Source organism: Lissotriton vulgaris, chromosome 2_1 (assembly GCF_964263255.1).
Source record: "Lissotriton vulgaris chromosome 2_1, aLisVul1.2, whole genome shotgun sequence".
NCBI lineage: Eukaryota > Metazoa > Chordata > Amphibia > Caudata > Salamandridae > Lissotriton > Lissotriton vulgaris.
In genome coordinates, this window is record NC_141687.1 from 284,774,558 (window position 1) to 284,789,283 (window position 14,726).

Below are 14,726 nucleotides of genomic sequence, written 5' to 3' on the forward strand. Positions count from 1 at the left end.
TTTGTAGGAGGTACAGTAAACTTTTAATAAACCTGAACATGTAAGGTCTAAGGAATGTAAGTAGTCTGGACACTTCATCAGAGTGAGAACTTCTTTCTCCAACAGGTGTTCCTCCACCTGAAGTAACCTCATATAATTCTGTGGTGAGAAAAGCAGCAGAGACGCTTGACCTTCAACTACCATCCACAGAGGTCACATCAAATACTCACTGAAGTGCTGCACTTTACCTCTCACTAATCAGAGCCCCCTTTTCCTTTTAATTAGTCCACGACTGAGCCTGTATTAGCTATTTGGGAAAAGCCTACAACATCAACAGCTATATAGAGACTAATAGCTCACCGCCATTAAAGCACACACAAGAAAGCCTAGTTCTGCAGGCTTCTTGGTCCTGCATCTTGACTTCAGGTGCCTTTCCATCTACACCATCTGACTGAGAATAGCAATTCTTCAAATAAAGTTCCTACAGAATCTGAATTTGAATAAAGACACAGAGGCTCACATTATGCATTAATCTTTTAATGCCAGTCCAACGCAGCACTTTTAAAAACATATTAAAACATAAAACATTGACAATCCAGAAGGGAACCTTCCTCCACATATAAATAGGCAATTCACAGAATCATCTTCTTTAAAGTTCGAAACTTGTTCCTTTCTTTTTGTCAGGACATACTCTCTTCCTATTCACTTCTTTCTTCCTGCACTAGATCTCATCCATCGTCCAATGACTTATTGATTGTTTTCTGGAACCAGAAACAACATATTAAATACTCATTCCAAATATAAAATAGCCAAGGTTATTCTTATGAATTTCTCCCTGTTCATTTTTTATTTTGTTATCAACACATTAACTTATATCACTCCCATGAACCAGGGAGGGGAGGGCAGCATAATACTAGCCTCTGTATCTTTAATAAAATTCAGATTCTCTAGGCACTTCATTTGGAGAATCGCTGTTTCAATACAAGACCGGAGGCTATCATTATGATTTTTGATAGCCCTCTCACACAGCATTTGCCTGGTTCTTGATTGGCTAGCAATAATGTTTAGCAAACACAGAAGCAGTAGACTAATCAGCCACTCTCATAATGTCTTCCACTTTCCCAAAAGGACTGACTTGCCTTTGCAACTCTTATTGAATGCGCCTTCAATTTCACTAAATCGACATCTGCTCGGTGCATGGAACATTTCACCCATCTTGCAATTGTAGCTGAAGTTACTCTCTTTAATGGCTTCACAAAAGAAATCATTAATTACTTTACCCCGTCAAGGCGATACTCCTGCATTTTAGGATCATATTCTCTCTTACAATATACTACACACAGCTTCTTCCAAGCATCAAATTTCGGATAATAAATAGTCTCTGACATTTTATTAGTTCTTTTTGTAATATCAAAGGTTACTGTAAAGGGGTCATAGACCCTTGTACTTACCTCCAATGGTTTGACAGATTGCGGAGACCTCCTACACCAAGATATGAACTCTACGACAAGAAATGTGTCACAACAAGGATGCTAACTTCATAGTCTTTTCAATTACAACATTCTATTGATTAGCCATGAATTTAACAAGGATAAGACCAAATTGACATCACACAAGACCTCATTTCTTGGTGTTGGAGGTCTCCGCAATCTGGCGCTTTTAAGAACCCTACAAACTAAAATGTTTTTTTCTACACTCCAACCATTAACTTGACTGTGTCCAGCAAAGACTGTTGATCTGTAGCAATGTATTGTTCTATAACTGAAGCCCTTATCAAATTGTTCCACCAGAAAGGTAACTGCCTCCACTACAGGTGTCTCTACAAGATCCAAATTATTTTCTATGCACTAACCTACCAATAATTTCCAAATTCCTTTATATCTACTACGAGTACCTGTTGCCCAAGACTTTTTGAGTCACTCCTAAGCCTTTCTCAAAAGTCCTGACATGCCTGAAGATCTCCTGATACTTTCCAGACAAAAAGGTTTAAAGCCCCTGTCTGAATTAAAGGAAGTTTCTCTCCATCTAGGTCTCTCAAAAGACCCTCCATTGTAGGAAGATAAAATGCTCCATTGTAAGAAGATAAAATGGGATTTTGCGTGTGAGTTCCAGAAGCATTGGAAACAATACCTTTGACACCCAGAATAGTTTTACCAGTAACCGAACATATTGCTCTCTCCTCACTTTCTACAGGAGCCTCTGAGTCATTGTGAGGGGGGAAATGCATATGTGCTCGTGCCCTTCCAACTCAGTAGGAAAGCATCCACGGATAGAGCTCCTGAATCCAGCATACAACTAATTTTTTTGTTGTTGAAATGTCAACCTGCTCACAAAAAGGTCTACTTCCAAAAGACCCCATAACTGATCTAGCTTCTTGAAGCAATCCTGATTCAACTTCCAATTTCTGTAATCCCTCAAAAATCTTGAGCTCTAATCAGGAGTAACATTTTCCTTCACATGCAAATATTCTGCCTGCAAACTAATTTTGTGTTCTAAACAAAACAACCAAAGCTCTTTTGCCAATTCGGACCATCCTTGGGACCATGCGCCTCCTAATCAATTTATACCAGCCACTGCAGAAACATTGTCAATCTTTAACAATACTGCTATGCTTGCAAATAATGTCTGGAACTCATGAGACCATAGAGACATGGAGACCTGCTAACAACTCCAAACAATTTATGTGTTGCTCTCTCTCCGTGTTTGACTACAGTCCACAATTCATCAGTCTCCTATACACCCAAACGTGAGCCCCAGCCAGTTAGACTCGGATCTGACTCCAAAAGTAAGTCCGGAGTACAACCAAGGACAGCCCGCTCATTCCAGGCAACTAAATTCTCTAACCACCACCCTAATTCAATCGTTGACTTCTGGTCTAAGTTTATCTTGTCTGTATACCATAAGCCTGCCCGAAGGGCTCTCGCTTACACTCTCGTGCAATGTGCGATAGTGTAACGGACCAGAAAAAACTGCCTGACTTGAAGAGGATAAGAGACAGACTAGCCTTGGTAGGTCCCTTTGTGTCAAAAACTCTCTTTTGAGTGCATAGCGAATCTCCTTCCTTATCTTGATCACCTTCTTTATTGGTAATAGCAAAACCACGTTGACCGTGTCTATCATGAAACCCAAACATTCCAGAGTACATGATGGGTTTAAAACAGACTTCTCCTTCTTCACAATAAAACATAGACTTTCCAGTAAATTCTTGACCGTATTCAAATCCTTCAGGATTTGATTCTGACATTGGGACATTACTAAAATGACGTCTAAATAAATGATTATTCGAACACCACTCTCTCTCGGGAAGGCTACCACTGCCCTCATCACCTTGGTGAAGCACCATAGCGTTGAGGATAGACCAAATCGAAAGGGAGCTAATTTGGTAAATTCGATCCTGCCAGATGAGCCGAAATGTACAGCTGGCTGTTCTTTGCCATAGGAATGATAAAGTAAGCATCTTTCAGATCCAACTTTACCAACCAATCATTCTTCAATAGCATGTTTCTCAAGAGATGGATACCTTCTATCTTGATATGTCTATAATCTAGAAATCTGTTAAAGTCCCACTAGTTTATAGCAAGTCTCCACCCCTTTTCTTTTTTCTCTACGAGGAAGTGTACTCTTTCTTTGCTCACCTTTATACTAGCCCCTTTCATCAACATAGACTTTATCTCTTCGTCTACCACACTCTGTTTTTCCGAGTTCAAAATCAATTCTCTTGGAGGAACATACTGAAGGGGATTTCTGTAAAATCTATTTTGAAACCCTGAATCCTTTATAAAACACATGGGTCATGCATTGTTGTCTCTCATACAAATTTTGAAAACCACCTACTCTTCCCATGGGAGAAAAAGAAGTCACTGTACTCACCCTGGTAGCCAGAAGACCCCCGGCCGCAACGCTTACTTCCTCCATCTTGCTGATAGCGGCTTCTCTTTGGGTAGAAGGAAGCACCCGCACCGGCTTGATATCCTGTGCTGTAGCCTCTCTGGTTCTAGTTACTGAATTAGGACCTCTGGTAACTTAGGCCGGCAGAAAGTCCCCTTCTACCTGTCTTGGCAAAAACACCTCCACTGAACACTCTGCCCATGTTGTTTTGAGCCATGTCCAGGGCTATGAAGTTGGCAAAGTATATACCAAGGCTTTTGACCATGTCTTCCCCAAATAAATGTCCCTTTGGGGTCTCGCTAGATTCCTTCCCAGCTAAATACCCAAGCTTAGGGTTTATTTTCATTAAAACCGCCTTACACCTTTCTGCGTTAAGGCAACCGTTAGCATTGCCCAGTAGTACCAAAGCTCTTTGGCTCCAACCTCTTGAAAGGTTGAGGTCCAATGGAAGACCCTTAATGCACGCCTCTTCATCCAGTCCTGACATTGCTTCAAGGAACTCTCTAGCTATTTCCTGGGCTCTTTGCCCGTCTTAAGTAAAAAGGTGATCAGCTCAGGATCTAGGTTTAGGGTGAGGCAGACCTTTGTTTTGTGTCTATTTAGATACTGTATATAGGTTTCCCGATTTTGTCCTTATTTAGGCATAGAAATCCAACCCTTATTTAGGCATTATGCATGCTAACCAACTACAGGAATGGCCATATATTTTTATGAATACATGTCATAGCTGTGCTACTTATCTGATTGAGGAGCAGCATTTAAAAGAGGAAGATGATTCCGTGAATGGACTATTTATGTGTGGAGGAATGTTCTATTCTGTATTGTCAATGTTTTATGATGTAGTATGTTCTTTAAAGTACTGCGTTGGAGTGGTATTAAAAGATTAATGCATAATTATAGCCTCCGGTCTTGTAATGAAATCTAAAAAGATAGAACAAAAAGGTGTTTTCAGCTGGAAGTAAGGCCCTCAAATGTATCACTGCAACTTGCCTTATGGGATGATAATGTATATACCTCATAAGACTCTGATCTTCAGGTCACTCCTAATCTATTGAATGAGCTTCAGGACTACTTCAACAGGACCACTTCAAGGAGCTCATACTTGATGGCTAGGCAGCTACAAAGTAGATCATACAATCTGGCCAAGACATGATGTATTCAGTGGCTAGAGCTACGTGGACTTCAGTCTCCCAAAGAAGACATGCCAGGTTGTGGAATTCAGGCTCCTCTCAAGATGTCCAAACAACACACATGGACTTATCGCTTGAGAGGGGTGCTAGTAGCAGGTATGTGCAAAAAAAGTGATGGTCCCTTCACTCGTTCAGGTGTGCGATACTTTTTGGTGTAACCAGCCATACACCCACCTCCAGTTATGGGACTGCTTAGTTACTTCAGTAATGCTTTTTCTGGTAGTTACTATATCTCGCTGCAGATTCCTCACTTATCCACCCTCCTCCACGATGCATGGCTGTATATAGCAATAGTCCTATGTTCTCTATAGATTATTGAAAACTGCACATGTCAGAGCAAGATGCTGTATCGCCTCAAAGATGCGCAAAAAATATGGATGGAAACTGCTGTTAGGACGCTGACAGGGCGCTTTATGGCCCAGTGAAGTCACAAGGGTCTGCGTGCGATACTGAGGTAGAGCCCGCTCCCCCTACCATCATGGGAGAGCTATCGAAAAGTTCCTGCATCAAGACTGAAACTTGTGATTTTCAAAAGGTGAGGAATCTGCAGGTAGGTACAGCATCCACCAGAAAGTGTTGGCAAAGGTAAGTAACTTGTTTAAGTGAAATGCATACCTTTTCTGCAGTGTCATGGTTGCGAGTTCCTGATAGATCTGGCTTCTTCTCCTGCTTCTGTCTAAAGTAGTACACACTTCTCAGAGGTTGGAGGGAACTGCCAAGCGGGAGGCTTCAGGACCCACTTGGTGTTTTCTGTCCAAGATATTGTCTTCTTTCAGGCTCGGTAGGATTTCGCAGAATCTCAGGACTAGTTCTTCTAAGTCCTTGTTCTCCACATCTCTGGGGATCCTATGGATCCTGATGCTTTCGGGGGCAGTTCTCCAAGTCTTCTGCATACCTTTCCAGCTTAATGTTTTCGTTCTTTAACTTTAGCACCTTCTGTTGAAGCAATTCTATCTCCCATGCACGGTGTTCCCCAAGTCTTCAAGGCAGGAGATTCTAGTGTCCCGGTCCATTAGGTCATATTTCAACTCGTATAGCTTCTTGGTCCCCTCACCCTTCAGCAAGCTATGTCTTCTTTCAAATTATGATATAAACCCTCCATGAGGAAACGTGTGATGGGTCATCCAGCTCTGGGGGCAGTGGGTCTGGCAGGGCCACTTCTGTAGAGGGAAGTCGTGCCTGGACTGATGGAGGTCTCCCTCACCTTTGCAGCCGCTTTAGAGCAGAGTTCCATAAGGTTACCATTCTTCTTATAATTGACAGAGGGCATAGAGGTGCACATGGAAAAATTGTTTGAGTCTGCCCCCCCCCCCCCCGTCAACTCCAAGTGGAGGCTTCCTTGGGGGAGGGTCCAGACCAGCCCTGCTCCTGGGTCCACAGCAAAATGCACAACTAGTTATGTTTAACAGCGTGGAATATGATGCACATCACTGGCCCTCCTTACAGTTTCACTGCCCCTAGGTTCCCCCAGGGCCAAACTTTATTCAGGCCCATTTATTGGTCCTAATTATAGGGCCCTCTGGTCACTGCATCATGGAAGCCCCCAATCCACATATCTCAGTGGTCTTCTCCCTTCCAGCTGCACCAGACCAAACCTTGGGGACCCCTCAGGATTCTGCCCTGGTGCAGAGAGTGGGGCGCCTCATTTGAGGTCCTCACCAGTAGGAAGGACGCTACAGTCCAAGATGCTGGAACGTAGCAGGCCTGGGGCACTTTGGCCCACATGCAGGCTTCGGCCAACCAGACCCACCCAGCCTCTCTTCTTTCTTTACGGCGGGTGCCGTGGCTTCAGAGGGCACCATGTCGAGCCTGCCCCTCCAAATAGTCCCTGCACGTGATCTGGAGGTGGTGAGGAGTTTGGGAGGGGAATGACTCTGCCTGCCATCTTACTTAAATAAAAGAACTACTCGGGGAGTCTGGTCTCCTCTGGCGGGCACGCCTCTCCTGGGCTATGCCATGTCCACTGTGCTGCTGCCTCTTTTCAATCGAGCCATTGCGCAGCTGCAGCCTCCCCCACAATCCCACTACACCTCGAGTCTTACTTTATTGCTGGTGGGCCTCCCCAGCTCATGGATTCTCCCACGTGGCATCTTGGGAACTGGAGGATAAGATATCTTGGAGGGTCGACAGGGAGGCGCAGGGAGCAACCTGCGCCATCTTGGCTCCGCCTCTAGTGTAGTCCTATTAGAGTTTTGGATCATCTCTTTGAGTAGCACTATGGTAATCTCTTTGAGTAGCACTCTGGTGATCTCTTTGAGTAGGTATTGTGGTGATACTTAGGTGTGCCAAATATTGTGCCAAATCTGTACGTCTTGGATTTTTCTGGTCCAGTCAGCATTCTTTGTAGTTTATACATGCTGAAAACGTTTAGAGCTTCGAGTATTAACTATCTATAAATATCTTTGATGTAAACAAAAGGACTACAGTCCAAATGATCACTTTGGCAACTACAGGAAGAAGTAGCCTGCTTAAAAGGCTAAGATAAATGCTTTTTACTGTGCTGTCTAGGTTAACCAGCGACCACTCAGACATATTCCTCCCATGGTCGCATTTAGAATAATCATAGTGGTAAAAACAGGCACAAAGCTGCATGTGTGGCTATTTTTTTAAATTTTATCCAGTGAGATGTGAGAGCAAACAGTGCAGACTTTTTAAAATTTTGCAATACATTTTACCACCAGCTAAAAGCACATACAAGAATCATCAGAATTTGGTGCAGAATGAATGGGAGTAAAAACCACTTGTGCCAGTTATTCTTCTGTTATTGTCAGAAACTGTAAGTGGGGCACAAAAATATGGCAGGAGCTGAGCACAATTGGAAATACCCAATTTAGCACGAACACCAGAAATCAATTTAGTTGCTGACTACCATTGTATTTCTAATTTTATAAAGCCTTTGTATTTAATGTTTGTATTTGTTTTCCAAACACAGAAGGATTTAAAGATCCGGCGTTGTACACTGCTTGGTTAACACCTGATGATGCCTTTAGCGTTTGGAAAACCCCACGAGCTTTCAACAAATATGAGAGATCAGCTACATTGGTTAGTAACAGCCAGTTCTTGTTGAAGCCTTTGGACACCATTGTGGGAAAAGCTTGGAAGATGTTTGCTTCAAAGTAAGTTAAAAGATTACTCCTTCATGAACATTAATAGAACAAGTGCTAGAAAAGCCAATAGGTCTACCCTTTGGGTCTTACTGGCTTTGCCAATGGTTTTTAGTGATGCTGTACACAATGGGTACTCGCAAACATTTCCCATTGGACAAAAAGTACGGTCTGTGGTGCTTCAGAAAGCTGCATTGATGCCAACAGTGCGGGGGCAGTTGAATGTAAGGTGGGTGTAGATGGAGCAATGCATGAACGTGGTGTGGACTTTAAGTATTTTGAGGATTTTATTTCATATTGCAATCTAAACTATGCCCCTGGTATTTAGAAGAGACAGATTTGACAATACTGTGCTATGTTGTATCTGAGTCGCTGTCCCACAACCACACTCTGGGGCAAGCAAGCCTTCTCTGCTTGCTGCCACTACCTTTAGCGAGTCAAGTGTGCTAAAGAAGTAACTTGATTACTGAATCGGAATGAAATAGAGTTTTAGGCCTCACAATTCCCTTATTCCTTCAGTCACTTATCTATAAACATGAGGAAAGCTTACAAACAGGATCAGTTAAGCTTGCAAGTGTTCTAAGACCTCTTGCTGCATCCATACTTGCACTATGAATGTTGCTGGTAAAAGGAATGTGTTGGTTGGTTCTTTTAATTGTTGTTTGTAATGTTCATACACACACTTTCTTTATTGCTCTGGATCGTGTCCGAAGATCTCTGGCCATGGGCCTGTCGGTGCCAGAGGGGGCCCCGGAGTTCGGGGGGCCCCCTGCACCGCTGGGGCATTTGTTAAGCCACTATTTATTCTAAGGTAAGGAATCTGCGGCTAGAATGCTTTATCAGATGAACAAGTTACTTACCTTCGTTAACACCTTATCTGGTAAAGACTCTATCTAGCTCCAGGTTCCTTACCAAACCACCCATTCTCCCCACTCTACAAACTGGTTAAGGTGTAAGGGACACCATTTCCAGGACCTTAGTTTTTTCCAAACCAGTAGTCAGTTCTCATCGTGGCTCCGCTCTCCTGACAAGGAAAGTTGCGAAAGTAGCGGACGTAAGTTCACCGATGTGGCGCCTATTTAGGCACCGCGCACGTCATTTCCAGAGCGAGAACACCATTGCAGAGCTGAATGACGCCACCAACCAGTGCGTAGGGGTACTGTTTGAAAATCTTCCAGATCGAGTCTGACACCTGGGGATATTCTAAGGTAAGGAATCAGCGACTAAATAGTCTCTACCAGATAAGGTGTTACTAAAGATAAGTAACTTGTTCAACAACACTCAAACCCATCCCATGAGTAGCACCAGCACCTACCTCCTTAAAAAGATTACAACTGTCCCTTAGGGCAGCATAAAGATCCAACCTGTGATGACTAATCCAATGGGAAGTACCCAAATTAACTGAAGAGAACTATAATTAGTCCTATGGGCAATGTCAGATTTCTTCTCTTGAGCAGAATTTGAAGGGATCATATAAGTGCCGCTGGACTGTGATACATGAGGAACAATGAAGCCTTTCCCAGTTACAGCAAGAGAAACCATGTCAGACTTAGGTTTGGCCCCTTCGATATTATGGAGATTAAACACAAATAGAAACATACCTATCATTCTGAACACTGTAAACTCTGCCTTTACAAGCTGGAAAGTGCTGCTGCAATAGACTGCCAAGTTGGAGTCACTTTTTTACTCCCATCCCAGGTGCTTTAACGATCAAAGATTTTTTTAATCCTACAGACATGCAGCTAGGAAGCTGTTTTGTAAAGTACATCAACGATTTAGCTCAAATAAATGTCTCTTCTGTAACCACATCTAACACAGAGAGTCGTTTCTAAAAATATTGCGGGTTGAACTAGAATCGACACTACAATAGCAGAATTGGCTGATTAAGTGTTTAAAATATGCTCCAATAGTCAGGCTTTTCAAGCCAGCAATGGGTTTCTTGTGGCACTGTGAGCTAGCTGGTATACAGGCAAACATACCCAGTGGGGGTGTCTGGAATCAGTTTGGACACCAATCCCACAGTTTGTTGTCTAAATGTGCCGATCCTATATAGGGTTATGGGAACTACTCAACAGTTCTTGGTGTATGAGAATTTATAGAACTCCTGGATAGTGTCTGTGATTGCCTTGTCATTGGATTCTAGTTCCCCTGTGGGAGGTACCACCTGCTGCACCCTTCTGTGTTTACTATTGCTTTCAGTTGGGAGTCTAATAGTCTCCCCGTTTTGTTACAGAAAGGACAGAACTTTTGCCTAATACACAGAAGTGCGTACTCCACCTTGTTTAAATATCAGATTTAAACTAATTGGAGTACGCTCTACTATTAGCCTCCCAACTGAAAGCATACAATTCTCAACATTGTTAGACACCCTTAAGTTGGTCCTCACCTGGGAGCATAGTGCTATAATTCTGGCGCCAATATTTGGTGGAAACTGTGCTTTTATGCTCCACCTCCAATGCATTCAGCTGGGCCTGTAGTTCTGTAGTGCTAACCTCCTCTTATAGCTGGAGGCCTCAGAGGAACAACTTAAGGGTGTCCCAAAGTGTCAAGAATTGTATGTCTGGGTATCCTTTTCTGAAATGGTATCTTCTATAGCCTTCCTAATGATTACCTGGACAACTGGGTCATAGAGCAAGAAGTCGTTTCCAGAAGCTGTCTGGAAGCAGGTAAGGGGGATCGGTCAGTGTAGGGGTATGATCTGACATTGCTATGTGACCTACGGTGATGGTGTGCTGGAATGGTAATAGATTAGGCCCAATAAGAAAATTATCTAAGCGGTAGTATGTCTTGTGAGGGTAGGAGTAGAATGGGTAATCCACTGCTTTCCCATTATTTCCCGCCATGCGTTCCATAGGCTAAATTACCTTTACAACGCGGCCAGAACCACGCATTACTTTTACTACACATCCACATTACAAAGCATATGCCTTTACCATCCATTTTTCTACCACAAATATGCCATTACCATGCATGCCTTTACAACAAAAATATAAGTATTTCGCAGGTAAGTGCTATATATATATATCATTCTTTTTTGCCCCTTCTGGACCTGTGGGACCCATGGGAGGTAGTGGGCTTGCCATCAGAGGATACCGGCTGGAGATTCATTTATAAAGTTGGGTAGGCGTACTCTCAGGAACAGCAAAAAGTAATCACAGTGTTGCAGGAAGCTGTTTATTCACACAACCCGTTTCGGTCACATGTGACCAATATATGATGTGTATATGTTCAGGCAAGGCAGTTTTTAGGGTTTAGGGTGGGTAAAGGTTTTTGGGTGACAAGGACATTTTATGGTGGGTATGGGTTTTTGAGTGGCAAGGGGAGGGTCTTGAGTGAGGCATCCCGCTTGCGGGTAAGACACATGCAGTATCCCTATACGCGAATGACTTACTCCTATATATACAAGACATTGCGACTGACCTCACACCACTTCGGGACACCCTGGCGGAGTATACCTTAATTGCAGGTCGGTGTGTTAATTGGGCAAAATAAGCCGTAAATCCACTCCCAGGGAGCATGCTTCCCATGTATGAATGTCTGGTAACTCTGTTAAGGAGAAATGGAAAAAAATCAAACAAATATTTAAATCTGTTCATTTTCTCACTTCTCTGGTTGATTGGGTTCACATTTCCCTCTCAGCAATGCAAGCGTAGGGGCCTAGACAGTTGTGCCTAATACAGCATCTGCTATTTGAATAAACACTAGAAGCATCATGAGCGAATGGACCAGTGTTCCCTTGTGCTTCAATAGTATTAAGAAATCTTTCAGCTGGAGGAACAGGGTCCATAAAGAAAGCTTGTAAGGAAACAGTTGTATTAGATGAAAATTCGAGATAACCCTATGAAGAAAAAAAGATTAGTTGTTGAGGAAACTTAATTGCAGAACAAAGCCGTTTATGGTTCTTCCATTGAAAGATCATGAATATCACCTGCCCTTCAGACTGATGCCATATCCACTAAAAAGTCTCATTTCCAGGGCAAATATTGCAGATTGGCTTTGTGCATAAGCTCAAAAGGACTGTTCTTAGAATTGGAGGAAAAATGTCATCTACTAACATCTATACATTCCAATTGTGCAACGCTAAAGCTTATCTCACAGGAGGCACTAGAATCCATTACAAGAGCAGAACTAGAACAAAGAACTTGACATCCATGAGGCCAGAGCTAGAACCCAATCTATGAGTAGAATTATATACCATATCATTAAATAGCATTACAAGAGACCATATAAGTTACTACAGTGTTATCGTTTTCACAGTGTTCCTTCTATTTGCAAACTCTGGTAACCGTTCTACTACCGTCACATTTTCTTTCATGATCATTTTTTCCCTCTTTTCAGAGCCTATGTTCACCATTATACAAAGTTCGGCAATGACGAGGAAGCCTTCCTGGACAGCTTCACCGCTCTGGAACAGGTGATTGCCAGCTACGCCAGCCTCTGACATTCCTCCTTGACCTCTGTGAGGGAATACGATCTTCCAAGGAAGCAAAACTTGCCTCAACAGCAGCAAGTGCACTGTAATACCAGCATCGGTTCTATGCTATGATTCATCTAAATACATAGGAGGTGGTAAAAACGGATATGTGTTGCACTTACACAATGTTAAGTAACAGGCATACCTTTGAAGCAAGTTCACGCAGTTACAAGGAGGAGCAATTGACACGTTATCAAGAAGTAAAGCAAAACTCTACGCACCATATTTAACTGTACTTATTTCATCAATGTGAATTCATAGAAGCATTTCTCTTATTGTGAACTATTTTTAAAACGATTAAAAAAATTAAGTATTATTCTTACTTATGTTTTTGATATCACTTATTGCGCGCCGGCATAGTTTGGATCTAAAAGTGTTTCTGTTACAGTCTTTTAGCAGTGCATGTGATTGCCCATGGTTCCTGAAGACTAAGATACAGTGTTTTGAGAAATCTTGAATTTCAGACCAAATTCAGCACGAGTCACAAATGGGGGATTTCTGTGATATCCCACACAGCAGATTACAGTTAACTAATGATCATCACCTTTATTTCTGTTTGAATTTTATATTTGATCTACACTCTACACTTACAAGATATTCTAATCTTTAGAATCAAGTCCCCATCCTTATGAGGGCATGCTGCGTCCCTACAAAATGTGTTTCTTGTAAAAAGTTCGACAAAGTATGCATTTTTAATTTTTCAGACCTGCAAACTTCTGAAAAGTGTTCACTGTGTGTGGTGGGATGCGGATGGCGTTGGAGGGTCTTAGGCTTACTGTCGATCATAACCTGAGGTACTTTAATTCACCAAAGCAAAGCTTTTGAGGATTCCACTGATGTCCTGTTGAGATTTCGCACCCTGGAATGGACAATTGCTGTACAAAGCCTCCAGATAATTAGCTGGAAACCTGCTTTCTGCTGGGTGCTTCCAGTTAATTGTGTACACAATGTATGATATTTGCTCCTCACCAGGTGACCCTGCGCAGAGAGCCAGTATCGTGTGACACGCAGTGATACTGTGTGAGTTGGAAGGTCTTATTTTCACTTTTACACATCATTTTGTAATAGTGCCATCAATATATTCTCTCTTTTAGGTGTCCCTCTTTCAAATGATATATTTGTGTTTATTCATGTATACGTTTCAAGTATATTTACACATTTATTAATGCTGTTTATTGCAACGTGATGACTGAGTCTGCTTGAATAAATTTGCTCTGTATAGTTTGAATTTTCTTTCCCAGTGATTGTTTTAAAATATGGAACAAGGCTTCAAAGAAATTGATATCTCGACTCCTAACTTATTGTCTTTAAACAGTGAGCAAAGCTTCATTGAATGAAAATAAGTGAAAGGTTAGAAGGGCTTTAATATAATTATTATTCTTGAAACATTTCTACAACGTTCAGACAGATTATATAACCTTGAGCAGAGCATTATTAGATGGAGTAGAATTTCCGTACCAAGGATTCAAGACTAAGTGTGATAAGTAGACATATCCACCTTTTCTTGCAAAAGGCTACAGGAAAGGCACATCCAGCCTTTACTCTGCATATCTGCCAGCTTATAGACAAGGACAGCAGTGGCTGTTTCTTTGCTGAACATTGGTTCAGTTTTTCAGGAAAGTATATGGGTGTAAACCCTCCATGAAACTCAAATTAGGCCTCTTTTCGTGCCATATTTAGCTTGGTTAGCCGAGAGCTAGGTGGGATTATGGATATTGATGTAAAGAAGCTTTACACTACATCATAATGTTACAATATTTTCTATTATTATGCCTCCTGACAAATATCATTGCCACAATTTTTTTTAAATAAAAGTTACAATTATTGTTGTGTGCAGTATGAAAGGATTTTGATTTTAATCTTGAAAAGATATTCATGGTTTCATAGTGTACTTGATTGTGTCTATTAATGATGAAAGAGGGCTTGGGTCCAATAACTTTCCCTGAGAAATCTCACAGACTGATTGTTACCTAGACTGTGCCTCACTTAAATAATACTTAGTGAGTTGCGGGGTGGCTGCAGCCCACTGGGGTTTCTCTCTCGGGTTGGCATACTGACTAAATCCCTAGTTCAAGTGTCTAGAAACCCCGT

At 42.0% G+C, this 14,726-nt stretch overlaps 1 protein-coding gene across 3 annotated transcripts in view; it reads left to right on the forward strand.

Moving 5' to 3' along the window:
- Positions 1-14,353, forward strand: part of TUBD1 (tubulin delta 1) — a 239,849-nt gene extending 225,496 nt beyond the window's left edge. The window contains exons 9-10 of one of the 3 annotated variants that reach the window (XM_086954942.1): positions 7,990-8,173; positions 12,500-14,351. In XM_086954942.1, the coding sequence (XP_086811068.1) occupies positions 7,990-8,173; positions 12,500-12,602 (287 nt within the window). In that variant the 3' untranslated portion in view covers positions 12,603-14,351. Of the gene's footprint in view, positions 1-7,989; positions 8,174-12,499 lie in introns of all 3 variants that reach the window. The other 2 variants (XM_086954941.1, XM_086954943.1) reach the window with 2 other exon arrangements.
- The last annotated feature ends 373 nt before the right edge of the window (positions 14,354-14,726 follow it).